This window comes from Venustampulla echinocandica (assembly GCF_003357145.1).
Source record: "Venustampulla echinocandica strain BP 5553 chromosome Unknown scaffold_7, whole genome shotgun sequence".
In the NCBI taxonomy this organism is placed as follows: domain Eukaryota; kingdom Fungi; phylum Ascomycota; class Leotiomycetes; order Helotiales; family Pleuroascaceae; genus Venustampulla; species Venustampulla echinocandica.
In genome coordinates, this window is record NW_022474212.1 from 836,569 (window position 1) to 858,540 (window position 21,972).

The window sequence follows — 21,972 nt, forward strand, 5'->3', positions numbered from 1 at the left end:
GCAACCCAAACAGTGTCTTGAGTTGACAGAAGCCTCTCCCAAGTGAGATAAATCTAACTGCAAAATAGTCTTGCGATTGAAACGTCGCTAGCCCACGTCCATGAGAGGAGAAATGCACCGTCCCAACAGCTGATCGACAAGCTGATACACCGTATCTGCAATCTCGATAGCTGGGTAGGACCGCCCGTGGATATTCGCCCCAGACTGATATGCCGTGACATATGTAGGTAGCATGCGTAAGCTCTACCGGCGACAACAATGCGCAGAGTCAAAGTCGCTCGACCATCCCGAGGAGAAACCCGCGGGATCGACTATCTCAGCGACCTCTCCGACGGCGGCCGCGTTACTGCGCAAGCCCGGGTTGGCCGCTGCCGGGGGTTTCCCTCGAGACGGCCGACCTTCGAGGCCTTTTAATTTGCATTAAACTCTAGCCCGCCGTGATGGGCGCTATCATCTACGCCGTCGACGACGCCAAATCCGACTTGACTAGACTCGGCATCGGGATGCCCGGAGCCAGAGCCGGAGGATGACAGCTATGATGATTTCGACGGTGAGTACGAAGTGCCGTACAGTACGGAGTAGGTCTGGGTCTGTAATCTGTATGTCTTACTGGAAGCGATGTTGTTGATCACTGCAAGCGAGCTTGCGGCACGTTCAGTCCCGGTCGTCATGCTTGCAAAGGAGGCGCATTTTGAACGATACGGAAGCAGTGTTTCTATTCTTATTGTCGACCTGGGCTGTGTCCAACGTAGAGGAGTACATTACTGTTCATCCACCACCATGACCAAGCAATATTGTTTGTCAGTGGTATCAGCCCCGGCGCATGCCACCAGGAACGGCTCCCGCCATGACGGCCATCCACGGACCACCGATCGCTGGCCGCTGGCGATAACCTACCAGACGGGTGGGCATTGAGCGGTGGCTACAGAGAAGTCAAGCTTTCTTGTGGACACCGGGTTGGTTCTAGAAGGATGGCTTTTGAATGGGTTCGGCGAGCGGAAGATTTGTGAGCAATTGGCAATGGGCGTGCTTGGCTTGGAACTCGTACACTAAAGATCTCTGTGCAGGGAGAGGAAAAAGAACGAAGGCTTGCATATACAGTACCTCCGTAACTTGGCAAACTGGCAATTTCCATTCAAGACAGTACACGTCCCAACGAAAGGCAAACTCCGGGGAAAGCAGTAGTGGGTGAACTGAAGCCATGCTGCGTTGGGACAGTCTGTGCGATATGCAGATCACGGGCCCACTGGTCCACTTACGAAGTACTATTGGACTCGAAGACGAGATGGATCGTTGCCATTATTATTATTAATAAGGACTTACTTATTACAGTACTTACAGTACCAGGGGCTTCTGGGAACCCCTGGAATATCGCATGGCGCACTGTTGTGTATGCACTGGCCCTATGTCTGTGCCTCCGGGTTGCAAGAGGTTTAATGCATGGCTACGGAGTAATGTCTTGCTTGCAGGATACAGCAGTACATACTCGGTTGACCTACATAGCTAATGGCAACTCCAAGAGACTCCTCGAGTACCATTCCAGTTACTCCCTCCGTCCTACGCCCTCTACGAAGTACATGGTCCAATTTGGCCCAACTCAATGCGGGACTCGGATGCCTCCGTGCTCGGTACCATGATGTGGGGGAGCCAAGCACAAATCATCAAATACGGATATATGCTTGCTTCCGGGTATACGAAGGATGAACGAACCGGTCCAAGTGGGCTGCACTGCTCCAGACGCCGCTGGTTGGGCCAGCGACGAAAAATGTCATGTCGAAGTGGCGGGAGGCGCCTTATGTTATGTCACTTTAATAAGATGCTGCGTCCCCGGCGCCTTGAAGAATCCTTTCCCCCTTCGTTCGTTGATTACCACGTCCCCGGCCCCATGCATGAACTGTCTACAACCCGTCCCCCCACTTCACGTGCCATGAAAGCGTGTCGTTTCTTCTCCTTCGTTGTTCGTTGTTCTGAACTCTGGATTTCTTGTGATTCCCCCAAATATACTCCGTAACATCGCGCTGAACCCGAATTTTCGGAGCTACGTAGGATGTCGGAGGCCTCTGTCCCCGGTCCTCCGCCTCCTGATTATGGGGTATGCTATTATTCTCCTGCCACCTCCAAACTAGAACGTAAAGAGGCCAAGCTCATTTGACATGTTTGTTGTTATAGGATTACTCTTATCGGAAAACGACTCTGTTTGTGCTGCACGCCGTCGCACTGAGTATTGGTACACTGGTAGTCGCCCTGAGATTCTACACCAGAATTAGGATCAGTCGGTACCTTGGTGCAGATGACTGGTGGATGCTGGCCGCATGGGTAGGCACTTCTATGGTTACTTGGTTATTATCTCGGGGAGACATCATGCTAATGAGAAACCGGGACCGAACAGGTCTTTTCCGTGATTAATGTGTATCTCTGGTGTCAATGTAAGCTGCCGCCCTCACGATATAATAAAGACGGCAACTGATATTGCGACAGACGTCGAGTATGGCAGTTGGAAACATACAACGGATATAGCTTTTGACGACTACCCGAGATTATTCGAGGTACGCCCCTTCGCGTCGTTGCTTTGCCACCTGGGAGAGCCTTTAATCCTAATCTGCTGATTATAGGTACTGTGGTTTATACAATGGGTCTACACCCTCACCTCTGGTGTACTAAAGATGTCCATTTTGACTCTTTATCTTCGGATATTCCAACTCCAGTCTAACACCTTCCGCTATGTCATCTATGGCTACATGGTATTTCTTGTATGTGGAACGCTCACGGTCACCTTCACGATTATTTTTCAATGCTTGCCGGTGCAGAGTTACTGGATGATCTTTACATCGCCGACTAGAAAGTGCCTAAATCCGGACGTCCTACTATATGTGGCATCTGGATGGATCCTCTTCACAGATGTTTCGATTCTTCTGTTACCGTCCAAGTTCCTGTGGCGTAAGTTATCTGTTTGTCAATGTGGGGTTATGACTAATGGTTCTTGAAGGCCTTCAAGTTTCTACGTGGGAGAAAATACAAGTAGCCATTCTCTTCGGTTTGGGTTTCATGTGAGCTGCCCTTCCCTAAACTTATGCGCACGATCCACTAATATCATCAAGAACCTGCATCGCATCAGCATTCCGTGTGAGGTATTTGCATGCGCTCACAACCAGCCATGATCGGACCTGTAAGCAACCCCTACTTCACGTTCCATCCCTTAACCTTTGCCTCCTTTCCGACTTTCCCACCTACGTCACTAACACTATCGCTCTGGAGATGATGGATTTGAATATAGTTATTGGTCGGACATCGAATTGTTCCTAGGCATAGTTACAACATCTCTACCAGCCTGCAAACCGTTCTTTGTCAAGTACTTTTGGGAGCCGATCCGTAGAAGAGGAGGCAGTAGAACTCTGTCTGGCAGTGATATATCGACACCTACTAGTAGGATGTTCCACAAGCACGAAATTGCACTCACGCCCATGACTAGCCGACGTCACCTCCGATCTCCGAATACCGATGACACGTCTTTGGGAGATTAAATGGATATGGATGCATGGATTCTACATAACAGCCGGCATTGGCTTCAAATTTTCAACCGATAAAGGGAAGGCTCAGCCTCCAAGAATCGCGATGGTGTAACCAACGACACGTTGGTGGATCGCAAGACGGACGGCAGATCTCTAGACACTTCGTCTGGAAACCGACGAGCGAAAAGATGCTGGCGATACTGGCCTTGAATCTAAAGCGCCCTTCCAAATGATGCAACCGCGAAATACCACTTGATCAGCGTCCTATCCTACAGGCCGAACTCTGCCGTCAGACCGGAAGGAACATCAATGAAGCGTGTGTGGTGGATTTTGCCGATTGGAAGAGCAGGTTCTTGCCTTGGAGACTCAAATCCTCAGCCAGGTAATTGAACTTGGCCTGGGATGGCCACCGGATATTGTGACTTGGAGCGAAATGAGCAGAAGGTATGCTGAATGAACCAAGCACCTTTTGGTGTAGAGAGCAGTTATTGTCAGCTCTCCGAAGGTAATTTAGAGGCAGGGCTGTCTTTCTCAGGGTTGAATATCATTTGTACTTGCCCTTGCAAGACATGGATTTTGGGGGTTCCCATGACTGGAGGCTGGAAAGCCGGGAATGAAATATGGTTGTTACTTTTAGGACTTTCTTCGTGATTCCCTTGAGGACATCTGAAGGTTACTGGAAGCTACTGTGTTGAGCCCTAAGGAATTTAATGATTATATAGGCCTTTACACCGAAATAATGGATTGGGCTATCCTATGACGAACCCCCCCCCCCTAGGAGATATCCCTACGAGGAATTGCCCTGGCATATACGACCTTTAAATCCATCTGCCGATTCTCACAGTTTTACCGGGCAAGGGAAACAATCTTGACGCTTTTGCAAATTCGAATTTCATAATAATGACTGGGCCGTGAAGGAAAACCGGTTCTTCAGCACAAAACTCACGCGAGCCAGCTCTTCATCCATTTCTTGATCCACGCCCCTTTAACACCCTCAAGACCTCGCAGCGCCTGGCTAGCATTCTTAGCCTTATCCATGGCCCAGTTAACTTTTTGCTGCCTCATCGCGTCCTCATAAAAGCGAACGAGCTTCAGCGCTGGGTTGACTTTCAGCAAAGTTTCCAGTTCGCTACCTTCGGTGCCATCTATCTTTTTCATATCCTTTTTCACTCGGGATATCCAACTATCCAACGATACTGTTGAGACAGCCTTTGCTTGTGCCTTTCTATTTACTGAGGAAAGACCTTGACTGATAATGGAGAGGAAAGTGTTCCAGTTGACTGGGTGCGGATTAAGAATATTGTATACGACCGCTCCGGAATCGGAAATATCTTTTAGCCCAGTAGGCCCCATGAGATCCATGAGAATTTGAGCTAGAACATCTATCGGAATCCAGTCAATTGAATCTAGGCTAGAACCAAGAGATTCAGGCACTGCTCCAATGTATTGCGACGACCTGATGATGCTAGGGAGCCACTCATTCTTGTCACACTCCTCTTTTCCATTAACAGGGCCGGCTATTTGACCAAGACGAGCGATTTGTGTTTTAATTGAAAGCCTTCGTGCTGAGTAGTGGAGGATGCGCTCGGCTAGATATTTACTTTCGCCGTATCCCGTCGCTGCGGGAACAGTAGAATCATATATGATCTCTTCTGGTATATTCGAGCCGTCAAACGAAGAAACTGCGCTGGTCGAGGATATAAACAGAATTGAAGGATGTTGTTGTCCGGATGCTGCAAAACCGATCAGATTAACCAGCCCCTGGAGGTGAGGTAGGAATGACGAGAGTGGTATGTTCAAGTTGACTAGCCACGCATTGTGAATGATACAGCTGACTCGTTTCTGGAGAGAGAAATAAGCCTCCTGCTCAAGTCCAAAACTTGGCTTTGCGTAGTCAACGGTTAGGAAGGTCACTCGGTCAGCAGGGAAAGAGGTGGTCAACATTCGACTGCTGTTCTGCGCCTTAAGACCACCACCCACTCCTTCATTGGAGCAGTATATATGAGCAATATCGGAGGTTGCTAGGAGGCTCTGTAAGAGATAAGATCCTAATGCACCAGTGGATCCGGTCAAAAAGACGACTTTATTTCCGCTTGTATTTCCATTGGTGCTTGGTTGATTCACAGTGGCCGAGGGAATAACCCCGTCAACCAGAATCTTGTATTCTCTTAATAATGCGTTCATGCGACCACGACGAAATCCCTTGTGATCCGAAGTATGAATTTGCCTCCCAGCTGCGGCCTGCTGAAGAATGTTGGCAAGGGACGAGATCGACGGATTGTCATATATGACACCCACGCCTAGTCCTGGAATTTCCAGATTGGTTTTCAAGTCTCGAGCCAATTGCAAGACCTGAAGGGAATCCATGCCTCCCACGAAGAAATTTTCATCGTCTTCAAAGGACCTTTTTGTGATTTTAAGAACACCCCTTCTCACACAATCTGTTAATGCCGTCGTGCCCTGGTGAGTGAGGGGAGACGTTATTTTACCGTTGACAGGCACCCCTTGAGTAGCAGAGTATAGAGCATTAATCTCGTTAGCATACTCAGCAAGAGCTGCCGCTCTCTGAATCGTGCCTCTCGGAGACCGTGGAAGGGGCCTGCCAGGATCGGTAAGGATGATGTGCGTTTTCGCAATTCTGGCATGGGCTGGATAGCTTCTGTTCACCTCCTCAATGAATGGCCAGATTCTTGCAACATCTTCAGATTTCTGTAGTGCAGTCACTCGTTCTCTACCGGTTAGCTCCAGCAATAGCAATGCTTGAAACCGCTGCGAACCCACGACCAATACACCGGAAATTTCATTGCCGCGGGAGAATATGTTTTGTTCCATGATGGCAGGATTGATTCTTTCGCCCGTCAAAAATACGATAGTATCATCGGCACGTCCAACATGGTGCCAAAGGTCGACTTTTGAGGGGTGTTTGATATAGAGATCCTTCGTTCTATATTCCTGAACGTCTCGAAATGTTGTAAATATTTGGTGTTGATGTTCGAGGCCAGGCTTTCGGACAATAAACAGTTCATGGATGTCTTCCGCATATTGACGAAATTCGGCGCCTGAGTCGGGGTGGAACGCAAGATATCTCCAGTCTTCTTTTGCGATATCATCTTCTTTCCGGACAAGCCCAATACTGGCCCCTTCTGTCATGGCGTAAAAGTTAATAAGTGGAACCTTTCTGGAAACAATATCCCCATATCCTTGCGGCACTTCACCTCCAGAGTACGCTATCAGAGGAATTCTCGAAGAAATATCCGCAAGGAGGTCCGGGGACTGGCTCATCTCTTCTATAACTCCTGGCACAACAAATGCTAAATCGGCCTCCGTAATTTTCAGCGTCTCTAACAATGGGTTTGCCGAAGGAATGGTACCTTCCAAGGGTATAATTGCCACTGTTTGATTACATATAGCGTTGATCAGAACATGCGCAACATATGTCGCCTATCAATAGTAAGCTTAAAGTCCCGATGTTGGAAAGCGGAGAAACGCATGATTATTTGTAACTCACATCGGAAGGGGGAAATGCAACGACTACCCTGTTACCCATGTAATGATGGTCGACATTCTCATATCCTGCAGGTGGGTCTAGTTGTAGCTGCTTTGCATAAGCAGAAGCAAAGCCCTGGACCCATGTGATTGGTTTGGGCAGGCCAGTCGACCCTGATGTGTGCAAAATTACGAGCGGATCCAACTGAGCTTCCTCGAACGTCTTGGGATACGGGAAAGCTCGACATCGTGGTTGCAGAAGCTCATCAACTGTGGGAACTTCCAAAATAGGCAACCCCTCGTTCAAAACTGCAAATATTGGCTTGGGGGTGGGCAGGCGTGATTTTGGTACAAGGAGAATTTTGCAATGTGTGGCTTTGAGCAAGTTAAGTTGAGCATCCACTGTATTTTGAGGCGATAGTAGGAGAATCTAGAGCAGCGAACAGGTTAGCGAGTTGTTCAACATCAAAAATAATTCAGTTTAAAGAGCAGTCACTGGCCTTATATCCTGCTTTGACAGCTCCTAGAATAATAGAAGGGTATGTCAAATCATTGGGGCCAAAATATGCTAGCGTCTCGAGATTTTTCCCTTGACCGATCGTATCATGTAGCCACCAGGCAATTCTGTTTATGGCATTTGCAAATTTTCCATATGTGAATTTCAGATATCTTGCTTCGTGTGATACCTGAGATATTGGAAACTCGGCATAGAGGGTCTCCGGTTTTTTGGCAGCAATACAGTCGACAATGTGATTGAGAAGTTGTTCAGAATGTGAGTGAGTCTTGCTCCTATAACAGCACTGCGTGATGGCCATCCTCAGCCAATGTTCTAGTGCATCCCCAGTCACAGCTTGATAAGTTGAATAGACTTCAACGTAGCTTTTGAGTCAGTCTAGCAGCATTGCTATCCTGTAGGAAGGCCATTTTTAGTTTTATTCTCGGTCTGATTTTGGCCCAGGTCTATTGTGGCATCTAAAGTGCCGGGGCTAAAGGTGCCCCTTCCGCGCCGGACATCTTACCTACGTAGGCAGCTATAGGGAGTATCATGTTGGTTGAAGTCTCAAGGATGTTGGTTTGATCTTCTTGATTCTTGACTGAAATAGGCAGGTAAATATTTTCAAGAAACGGAACCTAGGGTTGGCCATATAAATACTCGCCAAGTACAAAATTTGGTGGGTACATTGCATAAGACTGGTTACACACTGTGGTACACAACGGACCTTGAAATGGATCTGCAGACATTTTTAGTTGGATCTCCGAGACCGAAGTATATTATGACGAGCTTGTGCTGCGAACATTTGTTGATTATCATTTCCCAATTCGGGTGTTATTCTGGAAACTGCTCATATCGAATTGATAGCCCGAAGACTTGGCGGTCCGAATTGTATTTCGGATTGAGCACGGCTAAAAACGGAAATCTGGAGTTCTAAAACAAGTCATGAATGGATGTACAGACAAAAACCACAAACCGTTTCCCGACATGTGATGATACGTACTTGGTTTAATATAATCCTGCACCCCAAATACTTTATAAGCACAGTAAGCCCTGTAGTTTTAAATAACCACATTACGACCAACAGGCTTCTGCGTGCAATTGTGGACCCTCCTAATATCTCAATACTTTGTTTCAAACGCCGATCTTCGTTCACACTCAATCAGGGCAACATTATGTACGCTGCGGAACTTAACATAGGTAGGAATGGGCATAAGCAGGAATGGCACTCTGCAGCGCTCTGCCTAGTTCACACAGGGAGAATCAAATAGCGCCTTGTGGGTAAAGTCAGATCCGTACTTGGTATGCCATTTGCGGTAAATGGGATATACATATGCTTAGTGGAGTTGATTTGAAGGGTCACAGCCATGAAACAGTCTGGAGATGGGACTATAGGCAATGTACTCTCGATCGCACCCCCGGCCTGCTGTTCGTCCTGCGAGTAAAATTCTCATCAGTATCCAGGTCATCAGACTCGACCTTTGCAGCGTGGAATTTTCTTACCTAGACTAAACTCTAGGTTACTTTCAAGTTTCCACATGTCATCCCACACCCTCATTCGAGGGCTCATAGGCTGGAATATCAACAGCCAATTATAGTTCTTGTCATAACTATGTAGCAAATTGGAAGTGAAGGGCACGGCAAGAGGAAATCAATAGCCCTCACCCTTATCGTCTAGAATAGGCCTATGAGTATTCCTAATTCTTACAATAGGCTGTGCAGTAGAAACCGATGAGTACGTAGGTATGTCACGATAATCACGAGGACGGACGAGCACGGTTAGTAGAATCGTTGGTCAGGTTGGAATTGTCTCTGATGACAAGTGCAATGCCATTTCCATCGTGACGTGAAGGCTGCTTTAGTGGAAATGGGGCAGCAGATCGTCGCCCTTTACCAATACCTTCCTAGAAGACTGCCGCACAACTGAAATGTGACATAGAATATCCTCAAGGCGAGCGATGAATTCGTTAGAAAGATGCTTTGTATGGCTCTAAACAAAGCGTTGTTCCCGACATACCAACCGTAGGAACTCGTATAGTTGGTTTGTACAGTTGTACTTCGGGGATATTCATGTGATGTACACCAGCATACCTTAGATGAACCAAAGGTTACACAGCACGTGGGGTGTAAGGATTATGATCCACGAGCCGTTCTTCAGCCTCCAGCCTCATGGGCAGTCTCGCAGACTGGAAGCGGATATCGGAAATCGTGTAAATGGCCGAGACGCGGAAGAGTATAATACACCTTAATGTCATATTTGGCCGTCAGCCTTGACTAAGTACCTAGGTACCTTGGGGATCTATCCAATTTGAAACGGGAACATGAGGTACCTGTATAATATTCAGTACTGGTTCAAATTCTCGTCCGGTCGACCAATACTTGTCTCCCACCTGCTTTTCCCATCTGATCTGATGAAAATGATCACAATATCATCTGGACCTTACCGGAGCCTAATCGAAACCACGATTCGAGTGACATGAAAGTAAGGTTACTGTTTGCCAGCACCGAGACAATTAATTTTCTCGGTACACATCCAAAAGAATTTGCCATCGACAGTCTGCTGAAATATCGGCAGGATCTGGATCTGGCTCTGGTTCAGCTACTTGCCATGACAAAACTGTTTGGGATCACGCAGTTTCACGGAACACATGCGGAGCCTTGCGTGTGAGAAGGCCTGCCCCAGCTTGGGAGGGCAAGTACAACAAAAACAGGTACTTGTATATCCGCACGTCACGTGTATTTAGAATCAGCCACGCTGCTGACAGTGGCTTCCTACCGGGCGTCCCCCTTTGACCTCCTTACTTTGCTTTCCAAGCCGTGCTCTCGGACCCCTTAAGCCTTGATCTTGACCGCGAATCGATCGGAGTGAGGCGGGTAGTGTACTGGAGTCGTAAGGCGACTTTATGGCTCCTGCCTACGAGGCAATGGGGCGCGAACAACCTAATGCTGGATCCCGACCATTAGAGGCATTAACATTCCCACATATAGTATGGGGCGTACACGGTGAGTTTCCGTATCGGTTTATGGTTTAGCCTTGGTTAGGCTAGCTAGCTGATATTGATTCCGAGGACGTTAATCGTTATATAACTCGCATGAGGCGTTTTATCGCGGTCTGGTCAAATATAATTAACATAAAAGAGGTAACTCCAATCGCAAAGGATCGCGGTACTTGGGTTTAATATTCGAAAAGGAACCGAAAACCAGGAATTTGTACACTTCAGATAACTACGCATGTAGTATATCGTCTCGTGGGTAAGTTCGACGGCTATCGTCCGACTCATCGAGGCCGTTTGAGCTAGGACCTCCCTAGCAGAAGAATCTCACTTCCTCGCATTACTTTAGAGAATAAAGCATTGTCGGTTATTTTCTATCAAGTGGATGAGATGTTTAAACCGATATGTTAGGAGCGACACGTATTTGAGACAGGCGCGGCGTTCGTCCCTCTAAGGTGAGGCGCCAGGTTGACTGTCCTTAGGGCGACGATGCGGGATAATCCCTGGAATATGTCAGCGCTCGCATGGCGGATAGGATTGCCTCGAGATTTTGGTTGGAGTTTACTAGCATAGCATGATATAAAATTAGACATTAAAAACCCAGTAATGTTGACCGATTCCCATCCAGCTCGAGCAGAACACGTACCCTGTGGGGAGTCACCCCTATAAGTGGACAGCATGTGCTTTGCTCGGGAGGTGGAATCACGCCCCAAGTATCGGCATTTGGCGTATATATCTAAGGAACTTGATAGCTGTCCCATATCAATCGGGATGATGTCCAAAAGCTGTCAACGCGGCACTTCGCTTGCATGAACTGGAATGCCCAAACCTGCTACCTGCTGCTCAGCCCCCAACTCAACATGAACCGAAGCAACTCTAGCAAGGCAGATGACCGTGGATGGGTCCCGATGACCCAAACACGCCTAGTCAGAACGACTTCTGGTTCATATATCAAGTGTCAACCAGCCGAATCAGCCTCGCAAGATACCTTTGACGGAAGAAGCAATAGTGGAGGGCGTCGGCAATCATCCGTGAGCGAGGCCGGGGCAGTGCAAGATGTCTTGCTTCCCGCCGATCAGTAAGTCTTCATGCCGGCGTCAACTCCCAAAACAGTACTAATATCTCTCTTAACAGGCGTGGAACCCCATCTGAACGTTATAACCCACCACGAGAAACCCCTCGAGGCAAGCCATCTAAAAATACTGGTGGAGATCGACATCAGAGCAGAGAAAACAACACTGACCAAAACATGGGCTTTCGAAATTCCAACTACATCCTGCCCGTGCCACTGCACTCTCAAGGGAGTAGCTATCATAAGACTCCGGTCTCACGGGCATGGATTCCCCGCACTGTTAACGAAGCAATTGACAGCGCAAATATCCAGGCACTTTTCCCACATACAGAAGGTCTCTCGGAAAAGAAAGTTAAAGAACTAAAAGAAACCTGCAAACGATACAGAGACGATGCTTACGAGACTGCTCAGCAGCCTGGCAAAGCAAACGACCGAGCAGCCGAACAAACCACTCGCTTGCCCAATTCGAAGAAGATCAGATCAATTGAACGGGACGCGCAGGCCGCGGAAAATCGACAGCACAAAACAACCCCAGACAAACGAAAATATGGTGGCAGTAGTACGAAAGGCGACGGCCTTGATAAACAATCTAGAGATAAATTGAATCCTAGCCCCAGTTCGCACAAGTGATAATCTGATAGAAGAGAGATCGGCGCTTGGGGAACTGAAATTGATTGTGTTTCATGGCATACCCTCGGAGGGGCAAGGTTTTCGGGAATGAATCATTGGGACGGAAACTAACTGCATTAGACTGGACCTGCGAATGCATGGAGTTAAGGGCGTTTGTTGCATACTTGCACTTTATCTATAGGGTATCGAATTCAATATATGTCCTTCAAGGTCTTTCTTTTGCTATCATGTTTGCGCCCACCAAGCTTTTCTCGATCTTTACAGGGGCCTTGTTTGAGGGCCAGGAGCCGAATATGAGTGATATGTCAAGGAAGTGTTCTAGCAAGACTTGGAAATATTGACAGAAATCTGACAGCCGACAATTACCAAGTTCCATTGCAAGTTTCCATTCGACTTTTGGGGGGTTTGCTGTTTGAAACCAGGCGATTTCGCTCTGAAAATATCGTCGAGATGCATTTTTCTTGCCAGCTAATAATGGTATTGCGGCCCGAACACGTTAGGCGTCAACAGCACCACTAATAGAATGACACTGGCGTACTACCTACCTGTGATTCTGTTTGATTCCTCACAGTTAATGTTTGATGATAGACCAAAAGTTGGGCGGGTGTCTGTACAGAGAGGAAATGAGGTATTCAAACCTACCGAGAATACTTGTGGGACGATAGACGATCTCCTGACGCCTAACTTAGGCATGTGCAATCGAATCATGAGCTCTAAAGCAAGTAACCAAATTTCAAGCGTGTCATTCTCGCCGGGAAGGTCACAATTATGGATAATAGGGGCTCTAAAAATTATCTCTCTAATTCTTACTAGCTGTGGGTGGGATTCATAAATGCCGCACATTGTGGGAATTCGTAGACGTGCTGCTTCAATGCCCATTGGATCGCTACACTTGAATTGTTAGTGTGTGGAAATAAAAGATCTCGGCTTCAGATTCTACGACATAGGGAATAGTACCCCGAATCAAATCGATCTTCGCCTTGCAGTTTTATTCTAGTGCTAGAGATGGACTGCACTGCAATAGAAACTGTAAACTTGAATTTAATTCGCATTTGTATTTCCGTAAATAACAACAGGACTAGGCCAGTCGGAAAGCCGAGACTGTAAGCCGTGGCGTGCACCTGACCAAGAATAGACACAATTTAGACATCGTCAAGAACCCCCGAGAACTTAATCCAGCACCCTCGTTGGGAATTAGACATGTATAACAACGTTCCAGTGGCCTAGACCAGACATCTTCTCTCTCTTTAACCCTTTAACTTACAGCTCAAGGGACACATTTCTAGGCCTCTCAAACATCATCCTCGCTATTATCTCCTTCTAGCGGCTTCGTTCTTGCGGGAATACTCCCATCGGAACTAGATACATCAGACAACGCAGGATCATTAGTATCCGCTTGCTCGTCCTTATCCCCTCCAGGAGAAGGGGAGCCAATCTTCTTGTTGTGACGCCGCCCATCATATTTCACCGGTGTATCAAGATCGGGGCTTAAGCTGTTATGCCGCTGATTGAACCTATTTGGAGTGGGCGGGATGTCTGCATCAGAGTGTCCCAAATCCCCATTTACTTCGCGCCGAGGATTGCCATCAGATGCAACCTCGCTGGCTCCATTGTCGGAAGATTTCTTTTTGTTCTTTCGTGAATTCTTGTGTGCTTTCTTGAGAGACTGAATAGCTGATCCGATATCATCGCTCATATCTGGAGCGAAACCATGGCTTTCACTCCCCGACTCTTGACTCTGGCCTTCCCCATGCTGCTTCATACGATCGCGGAGTTTCTTTTTCTTTTGCTTTGGAGTAACATTTTCGCCATCGGCAGGCTGCTCAGCGCTCGCGGCCGCTTTCGTCACCTTCGATTTGGATGGCTTTTCTATCGCCACGCTTTGGCCAATATTTTGCTCTCCCTCATCAGCATCCTCCATAACATATTCTTCGCTGATGGCCTGTGGTTTCTCTTTTCTCTTCTGCTTTTTACTGGAGCCCTCGCTATTTTCAACGCCTGCCTCGTCGTCATTGGCGTCTCTCTTTCTCTTCTTCTTGCTGGAAGCTTTGCCATTATCATCGCCGAGGGGCCTAATCCTCACGTGTTTCCTCTGACGCTTTTCGAGAAGCTCCTCTTCCGTCCAGACTTCGCCCTTCTTCTTCCGATTCCTCCTAAGGATTATCCGATCAGGCTCTCCTACATATTGCAATTCCGGTGGTTCGGACGGCGCCGTTTCCTCAAAACGACTAATTATCATCTCAAGACAGTCTTTGAATTCCATATCTTTGTAGCCAGTGATCTTCCGCCTGAGATTTTTAAAGCAGAACCTGTAAACCATCCGCCTCCCCTTCTCTTGGCTGACGTCGGCACAAACTATTTTCCAAGGTATCTTGCCTTCTCTAGCAGCGCCACTATTACGGACAGCATAGAGGAAACGTAATATTTCATCCGCGCTCATGGCTTGAGTCTCTCTTTTAGCTTCCTCCAATCGCCAGTGACCTTTACTAGCCTCTTGGTCCTCAGCTGGATCTGGGCTGACTTCAGCCTCACGGTCCTTCAACCTTATCCACTTCTGCAAGCACTGAAGGCGACTTCTAACGAGACCCATCTTGGCACTGACAGATGCCCAGTTCAGAAGATCCATATCGTCTTTCGCTTTGTATTGTGCATCCGTAGATTCAGCCTTGTCCTTACGGATCTGTTCCAGAGATTCTGCAACGGCAGCTCTTAGCTGGTCCTCTTCCTCCCTCGTCCATACGGATTTCTTTCGCTTATCGCCACAGACCAAATTATTTCTCCATCGATCCCGAGCATCTCGTGGGTGCCTATTGACCAGAGGCCCAATATTCCTCCATACACCAGGAAACCTTTCAACGGCATCCCTCAGCTCGTCATCCTCCTCCTTGGTCCATGAGCCTCGAGCGTAATTGTGAAATCTAGTGTTGCACATCTCCCTAATCCGCGGTTTAGGAAGCTCCGGAAGTCTATCGTAAATGAATGTCATCAACTCATCTCGTTCAGGGTTCTTGCCACTCTGGGTATCTTGGATGAGTGCATTGACGTCAAATTGGGTCATTCTATTGGAGTCGCGGTACATCGCAACGGCTGAGTTTATGCCCTCGATGTCTTCAGGTGTAAGGGGGCTTCCTCTTTTGTTGCCTGGGGTCGCCGATCCTGATGCTAAAGTTTTACTCTTAGTTGGTGTTGATTTTCCTTTGGTTGGTTTCCTGGGAGTTGCCTCGATATTCAGTTTGGGAGACTCGGATTCATCAACGGGCAGTCGGCGTTTTCGTTTCTGATTCGACTTCGGGGGTGAGGGCGGATCTTGTGGGGTTGCAGATTCAAGCTCCGGTGTGGGGGCTCGAGGTTCCTCGGTTTCCTCGTTGGAAGGCGAGCGCCGTGCATTGATAGGCGTAAAGGTAGGCGTAGGTCGATGTATTCGGCTTGTTTCCGGTGGAGGTATCGAGGATGGCCCTCCGTCCCCCTTCGTGCTTTGGATGTATAGGCCCTCAGCAAAACTTTGAAGCGGCCGATGACCGTTCGATTGCTGTATCGAATTGGGATGTGATGACGCAGTTAAGCCTAAGTCTATCAGATCGTTGCCCGGAGGGTTTTCACCCTTGTGTTTGCGTTTTGTCTTTCGTGTCGAATCAGGCAGTGACTGGGAAGCCTTCCTCTTTCCCAAGGCGTTTTCTGATGGACGGATTGGAGTCCCATTCTCATGCTCTTCACGGTCTGCTTCGGTATGGTCGTTGCCTTGTAAACCATTTGTGGACTCCAGACTAGTAGCTGCCAGGCTAGGACCTGGTGCCACAAGGGATTGTTTCCGCTTCTGCTTCTTTGCTTTCGCAGAAACGGCCACAAGTGCTTCACCTGCCGGAGAGGCTTCAACTCCGTAACTCGCGATATCCTCTAGTTCGTGGGTAGCTTCATTCTCCTTGAGGATTTTTCGTGCTTTCTTGTGCTTCTTGACTTTGACCGTGCCATTCGGAGACTCCAACCCGTTGGGAGCGCGCGCAGAGGCCTCGTCCACCAGTTCGTGATCAGGCCCGATACTGTGGCCCAATTCGGCATGATCCTTCTCCTTCTTCCTAATCTTCTTGTTCTTCTTCTTCTTCACCTTCAGCTCTTCAGCAGTCCCTCCAACTCCATTATCATTCATTTGCATGGTCGTATCCCCGTCTGCATTCAAATCTAGATCGCCATTCGTAATGTCCGCCCTAGCCTGCTTGCCCTCCTTGCCCGCCATATCTAACTCCATATCTTCGCCACTCTTTCTGTTCTTCTTATTTTTCTTCTTCTTCTTCTTTTTATCTTCCGTCTCCATTGTCACCTCCTCCGCCTTGTCGTCGCCCTCATGCTCGGGTTCCCTCATAACGCTACCTCGCCTGCTTGGGGGCTCCTCGCTAGGTTGCGAGGATCCGACAATTCGTCGAATCATGGAAGATATCATGGCGCAATTCGCTGGCACATGAATTGAATTGATTCCGACGCTATCTTGTGTATCGGGTCGTTATGGAGGGGGTTGGTGATCACCGCAGGTGGATGTTTTATTTTTACGAACTGCTCAAAACGCGATAGGTGCACGGATCATCTTTGGCTGGGTATCCTCAATGATAAACACGTCATCACGTGACTTAACTTCGTTCCCTTCAGGCCACGATAGCATACAAGACTAGTCCTTAGCGTAAGCCTCCGGAACGGAGTAATCATTAGCTATACGGACCTCACTGTATTGAAGTGATTTGGACTGTAAGGGAACACAAGGCAATCAGTTGCGAATACGCCTAGGCAATAGATGTTACTAGTTCTCTCGATATTCACTAGCTAACAGCCAAGTACACAAGATATACATATTATTAAATACTAGACTAGACGCTGAAGCGTTGCAAAGGAACAGGGAGGGAGGTGGGTGGTGCTCTAATACCTATGCTCCTAGCTCCTAGCTAGCTACGCTAAGTCAGGTAACTAGAAAAAAGGGAACTTAGTAACGTGACAAAGGAGGTATATAAAGGGGTTCAGCTCCATATAATTATCCTCCCCCCTATAAATCAAGTCGCTAGCTAGATACTAACTCTTAGTTTCTTGTAAAGAGAATAATAAAAATAATTCTTCAAACTAAGTATATATAAGATATAAAAAATAACCTATAAATTGGATTTTAATAAATTAAGTTAACGATCGAATCCTCTGATGCCATGACCACCAGAGGATAGTAGAGTACTCTCTAGCGATAGTATTTCGGTACGCTGATGGTAATCCTACCTTTCCTGTCCTTCTCAATCCTGACTCCTCCTTCAGGCTCCTCAATTCTCTCCCTTCTGACAACCTTAATTTCTTCGGTGCCTGTCTCAAAGCGGTCACGCTCATAGAGAACAAGATCGCCCTCAGATGCACGGCCTTCCCAACGGATTCGGTCTGCTTTACGCATCTCCTTTTCGGCACGCCATTCAGCTCGAAGAGCTTCCTTCTCGGCTTCGAGAGATTTGATCTCAGCCCGGATAGCACGCTCGTCCTTTGCTCTGTAACGCTTGGGAGGTAATGCTAAGGCTAGAGGACCAACAGGAATGGGGTCAGAAGTTTCATAAACTTCTCTCCCTTTCTCTATGAAAGTGCTTTCATCGCGTGGTCCAGCATCGAGGATGATAGGGCTCCGGCCCCGTTCTTCTTCCTCTACCGGTACAAGGTTGAAGTCAGTGGAGTCGGGATTTTCGACTTCAGATTGTCCCGCCGGCTGCCTCTTCCGCCATTGTTGATACAGGAGCCGTACACGCCTGAAGTCGCTCACCTTATCCTCGACTTCTTTCGCAAGTCTACGTTCAGTAGACTGCGGAGGAGCTTCTGTGATGACAGGGCTATCTTCGATAGTCTCCTCGACGCGACGGAACAACATTCCACATTCGTCACTACTGCCAGTCAGTCCATTTTCTTTTTCACTGACCAATGATTCAATACAACACATAGAACTCACCACTGGATAATCGCGGTGTCCGCAGCTTGAGTTTCTGCTTGGCATCCTGGGCAGGTGGTTGCTGGCTGCTTTTGCTTGAAGACCATACTCATATCAACCTTCTGCCCAGCCCGAAAGCACATGGACCATTCCCTGTTTCTAGCAAGCTCTCTTCCACTTCTGCTCTCTTCTATGGCATATTCCTTGCGAACGACTTTGTCCTTGCCAGGTAGGTGCTCGAAACGTTTAACGAGTATCGTTTCAAACATCTGGTACATGGTGCCATTTCAGTAATTCCTTACACGAGGGGATGAGGCTAATTCAAACTTACGTCCCATGAGTTAATCAGTTCTAGAGGTATCGGTATCACATTTCCCAGCGCATCTTCCAGAGTAACAGGCGCTTGCTGCCAATGTGTTCCAAGACCTCTGGGAGAAGACTGCACTAAGAATACCTGACTCTGGAAAAGTAGCAGGAGCCCTCGAATATCTATGACAGTAGCTCGGATCTGTGTTCTGGGGTTTGTCAATCGACGGCTTTGTCAGATATTTCCAGAAGGTGGAGCACTCACAGCACTCCAGCTCCGCCTTTCACATGGCTCAATATGATGTCTGTTGTCTTGTTTTGTGCCTCCATTTTTTCGTCTAGTGCTTTGAGCCGAGTGATTTGTTCGTCAGCTCTCTTGAGCGAATCCTGTAGCAAAGAATTGACCGCCTGAACTCGGATAGCCTGTAAAGTGTTGTCCAACTTGTTCGATTTGCTGAACCTCAGTCAGTTACCACACCCTCTCTCAAATTAACAGCCGCATACCTCATTGCCGTAATTACTAACATCGTGATTGTCTCGCTACCAGCGTGTAGGTTCCTCCGTAGCTCCGCTATGTCCTCCTTTTCTTTCACCCACATGAACTTCTTCATCGCATCCTTCCTCCAATTCCCAGATCCACCCACGCATAAGTTCGTTCCATATTTCTTGTCAACTTTGAGTTGGAATTCAAGTAGGACATCACGCCAATCTTTCGCCGCGTCACGCGTTATCGTGCCCAGCTCCTCCAATTCGGGACATGATGCGTAATTCTGCCAAAGCGCGACTACCTGCGTAATAAGCTAATCAGCATCTACAATTGATTTTAAGTAAAAATTGATTGTTTACTTGAAGAAGAGCCTTATCAAACGTGTGTAGCTCCTTCGCCAGAGCCTGATACTCCTTCGCAGATCCGCGACTCTCGCTCAACGATTTCCCAAGCCTCCATGCGATCTCCCCGACCGCGATGAGGTCTCCTATCGAGCCAAACGTGATACCGAAGGACATCGAGTATTGTTCATGGGGCGAGGGGGCATGTTTCGCTAAGGTTGTCGAGGTTGACTCAGGCTTGACAGTCGACGAAGCTGAGCACCCACTCCGGCAGACGGCAGAAAGCAGCGCACTTGACGCAAGGCTTTGCAAGGCTCAGGCTCTTGGCTATACAGAAGATTTTAATCAAACCCCTACACTTACATCTAGGACTGTGACATCGAGGAGGGTATAATCACTATTACATGTGCGTATAAGTCGATCAATTTCTTGAAAAGTATTACTCCGATTAAACATTTCTTCGTAGCTCATATCGTGACTGTTGCACGGTTCAATTAGTACAATAGCAAGATCGAGTCTGCCCTTGGCCAGCTTGCGTGCGTTATATAGTGCTTGTCGTGTGACTCTAAGCAATCTACATACATTGAGGGTTGCTACCCATCGTCGAAAGGTTCAAGGTAATCGGACATTATGTGTTCTTGACGTGTACTCTTTGGTATTTCTGGTGAAAGGCCTTTGGATCGCTATAAGATGATTGTGGGTAGCAACCAGGGTGCAAGATAGGAGAGCAAGGATTAAGACAATAGTACCTGGAATATATGACGGCGAGTGATGACGTAAAACATTGATAATAATATGCTAGAGCCAGAGGTACATGGGAGCATCACCCTTGCATAGCGCCTTGCCTAAAACGGCAAAGCTGCGTGTAAGGATTAGCTAAAAAGTAGGATTGACAATTTTTCAGAGAGTGTTTTAATAGCACACAGAAGATGGAATAAACTATGTCAATATGCACCGAAATTCTAAGTAGAAAAGTCACCTTTGTATTGGCCTATTCTATAATCTAGCGCTGAAAAGCCATGGTTGGGTCTAGCTAGACTTGATGATGTAGCCGCAAGTAAGTGAGCATTTATTGACTAGACTTTAACAACAAGCTTGGTCGCGCTGACGCCGGGTCTTAGCATGTCATAGACCTTCTGAGCTGCTCCAATGCCTCCCCCTACGATCTGAATCTTGGGTGCCGGAACAACGATTTTCTTCTCCAACGCATCCGCAAGCCAATCGTTAAAGAGCCAGGCTCCAAACTCCGGCAGATCTGTTCCTGTCCTCAACGCATAGGTCATCGAAATATCAATCCCCTCTGGCTTTGGATCAGTAGCTGGCCACTCCAACACCGTAGCCAATGCCCCGCCCTTTCCACCCCGAACCAGCACATCAGCAACAAGCTGGAAACTTCCATGTTCACTAATTGTATCAAAAGCCTTCGTAATAGACACTCCATTCTTCTTCGCGATGTCGACAATCTTGGAAACGACATCTGGATCGTGGTAATCGAAGGTCTCGGTGGCACCCAGCGATTTAACATATGCGTGATTCTTTTTACTACAGACTGCATAGACAGGGAGGCCTAGGGCTTTAGCAATCTGGATCCCCGAGCAGCCAACCGATGAGGAAGCGGCCCAGACTAGAAGCGCAGTGTCCTTCATATCTGCCGGCAGTGGTCCTGGAGGCCTTGGAATGCCGAGATTCTGAAGAAGAGCCATTGCAGCAGTCGCAAAACCCATGGGGAAAACGGAGCCCTCTTCAAACGACATGCTGTCGGGGATCTTTGTAGTACCGATGTCTCGCAGAAGCGTGTATGTTTGCCATGCGCCATGGTCAATGTCCGAGTTGTAAATTACAGCTGCGAAGCCAGTGACGCGGTCGCCGACTTTGAAGCGCGTGACACCGTCTCCAATTGCAACAATGGTGCCGCAAACATCGCTGCCGAGCACGTTGGGGTACTTGGTGACTAGAAAATCGAAGTCCTGGATTCTCCACTCGACAGGGTTGGCAGCAATTGCATGGTTGAGAACGAGGAGTTCGTGAGAACCAGGTGTGGGAATTGGGCGTTCCTTCACGGTGACCTGTGCCTTAGCTGTCTCGAGGACAGCGGCGATGTTGGGTTTCGGAAAGCTCATTGTTGTTATGGTTTGTTTTTGTGGAGGGGCTGCGGGGTTGAGAGAGTGTTTATTTTGGATAAAATCGCGGAGAAGGCGGGGGTGTACTTCGAGTATATGTAGATGTTAGGATTATGAGATACGAATAAGCGAAAGTGGTAACTATAAGTGAATAATGGTCAAGGTAAGGGTAAGTCAAAGTACCTACATATATATTAGGACGGTTAATCTTACTCCAAGAGTATAGGCCTAGTGGCCAGTTATATAGGGCGTGCTTAGCCAAGCCTAACTAGGAAGTAACACGAATCTATATACGTATTTCTAACAGAATGTAGTAAAACATAAAAGGCAGTCACAGCCCTGCTTTCAAGTCTCTTTTTAGGCAGAAAACCCAGGAGACTGGGTTATGCATAATGACTGGGGACGCTTCCACGCATTTACTGGGTTCTATCCATTCGTATCCACCTACTCAAGTAGACATGTTGGTTCTCATTTTCAAGTGCCAAATTTGAGAGAACCCTTTTCAAAACATAAAGTGCACTTTATTCCGATTACTTGAGTACATACTCGACCAGATATTTATAGCACTGAACTGTTGACAACTCTGAAATCTCTCCTCCCCCC

At 47.7% G+C, this 21,972-nt stretch overlaps 5 protein-coding genes across 5 annotated transcripts; 1 reads left to right on the forward strand and 4 right to left on the reverse strand.

Moving 5' to 3' along the window:
* Nucleotides 1-4,451: 4,451 nt before the first annotated feature.
* Nucleotides 4,452-7,810, reverse strand: BP5553_08212 (uncharacterized protein; the record flags this gene model as incomplete). The annotated part of the gene is made up of 3 exons (XM_032016835.1): nt 4,452-6,950; nt 7,018-7,425; nt 7,514-7,810. The coding sequence occupies 3 exons, from the start codon at nt 7,808-7,810 to the stop codon at nt 4,452-4,454; spliced, it is 3,204 nt and encodes a 1,067-aa protein (XP_031867126.1).
* A 3,531-nt stretch (nt 7,811-11,341) lies between these two features.
* Nucleotides 11,342-12,183, forward strand: BP5553_08213 (uncharacterized protein; the record flags this gene model as incomplete). The annotated part of the gene is made up of 2 exons (XM_032016836.1): nt 11,342-11,559; nt 11,616-12,183. The coding sequence occupies 2 exons, from the start codon at nt 11,342-11,344 to the stop codon at nt 12,181-12,183; spliced, it is 786 nt and encodes a 261-aa protein (XP_031867127.1).
* A 1,291-nt stretch (nt 12,184-13,474) lies between these two features.
* Nucleotides 13,475-16,618, reverse strand: BP5553_08214 (uncharacterized protein; the record flags this gene model as incomplete). The annotated part of the gene is made up of 1 exon (XM_032016837.1): nt 13,475-16,618. The coding sequence occupies one exon, from the start codon at nt 16,616-16,618 to the stop codon at nt 13,475-13,477; it is 3,144 nt and encodes a 1,047-aa protein (XP_031867128.1).
* A 774-nt stretch (nt 16,619-17,392) lies between these two features.
* Nucleotides 17,393-19,426, reverse strand: BP5553_08215 (uncharacterized protein; the record flags this gene model as incomplete). Its single annotated transcript, XM_032016838.1, has 6 exons — nt 17,393-18,071; nt 18,137-18,384; nt 18,447-18,630; nt 18,687-18,875; nt 18,926-19,209; nt 19,268-19,426. The coding sequence occupies 6 exons, from the start codon at nt 19,424-19,426 to the stop codon at nt 17,393-17,395; spliced, it is 1,743 nt and encodes a 580-aa protein (XP_031867129.1).
* Nucleotides 19,427-20,325: 899 nt separating this feature from the next.
* Nucleotides 20,326-21,369, reverse strand: BP5553_08216 (GroES-like protein; the record flags this gene model as incomplete). The annotated part of the gene is made up of 1 exon (XM_032016839.1): nt 20,326-21,369. One exon carries the CDS (start codon nt 21,367-21,369, stop codon nt 20,326-20,328), a length of 1,044 nt encoding a protein of 347 aa, XP_031867130.1.
* Between the last annotated feature and the right edge of the window lie 603 nt (nt 21,370-21,972).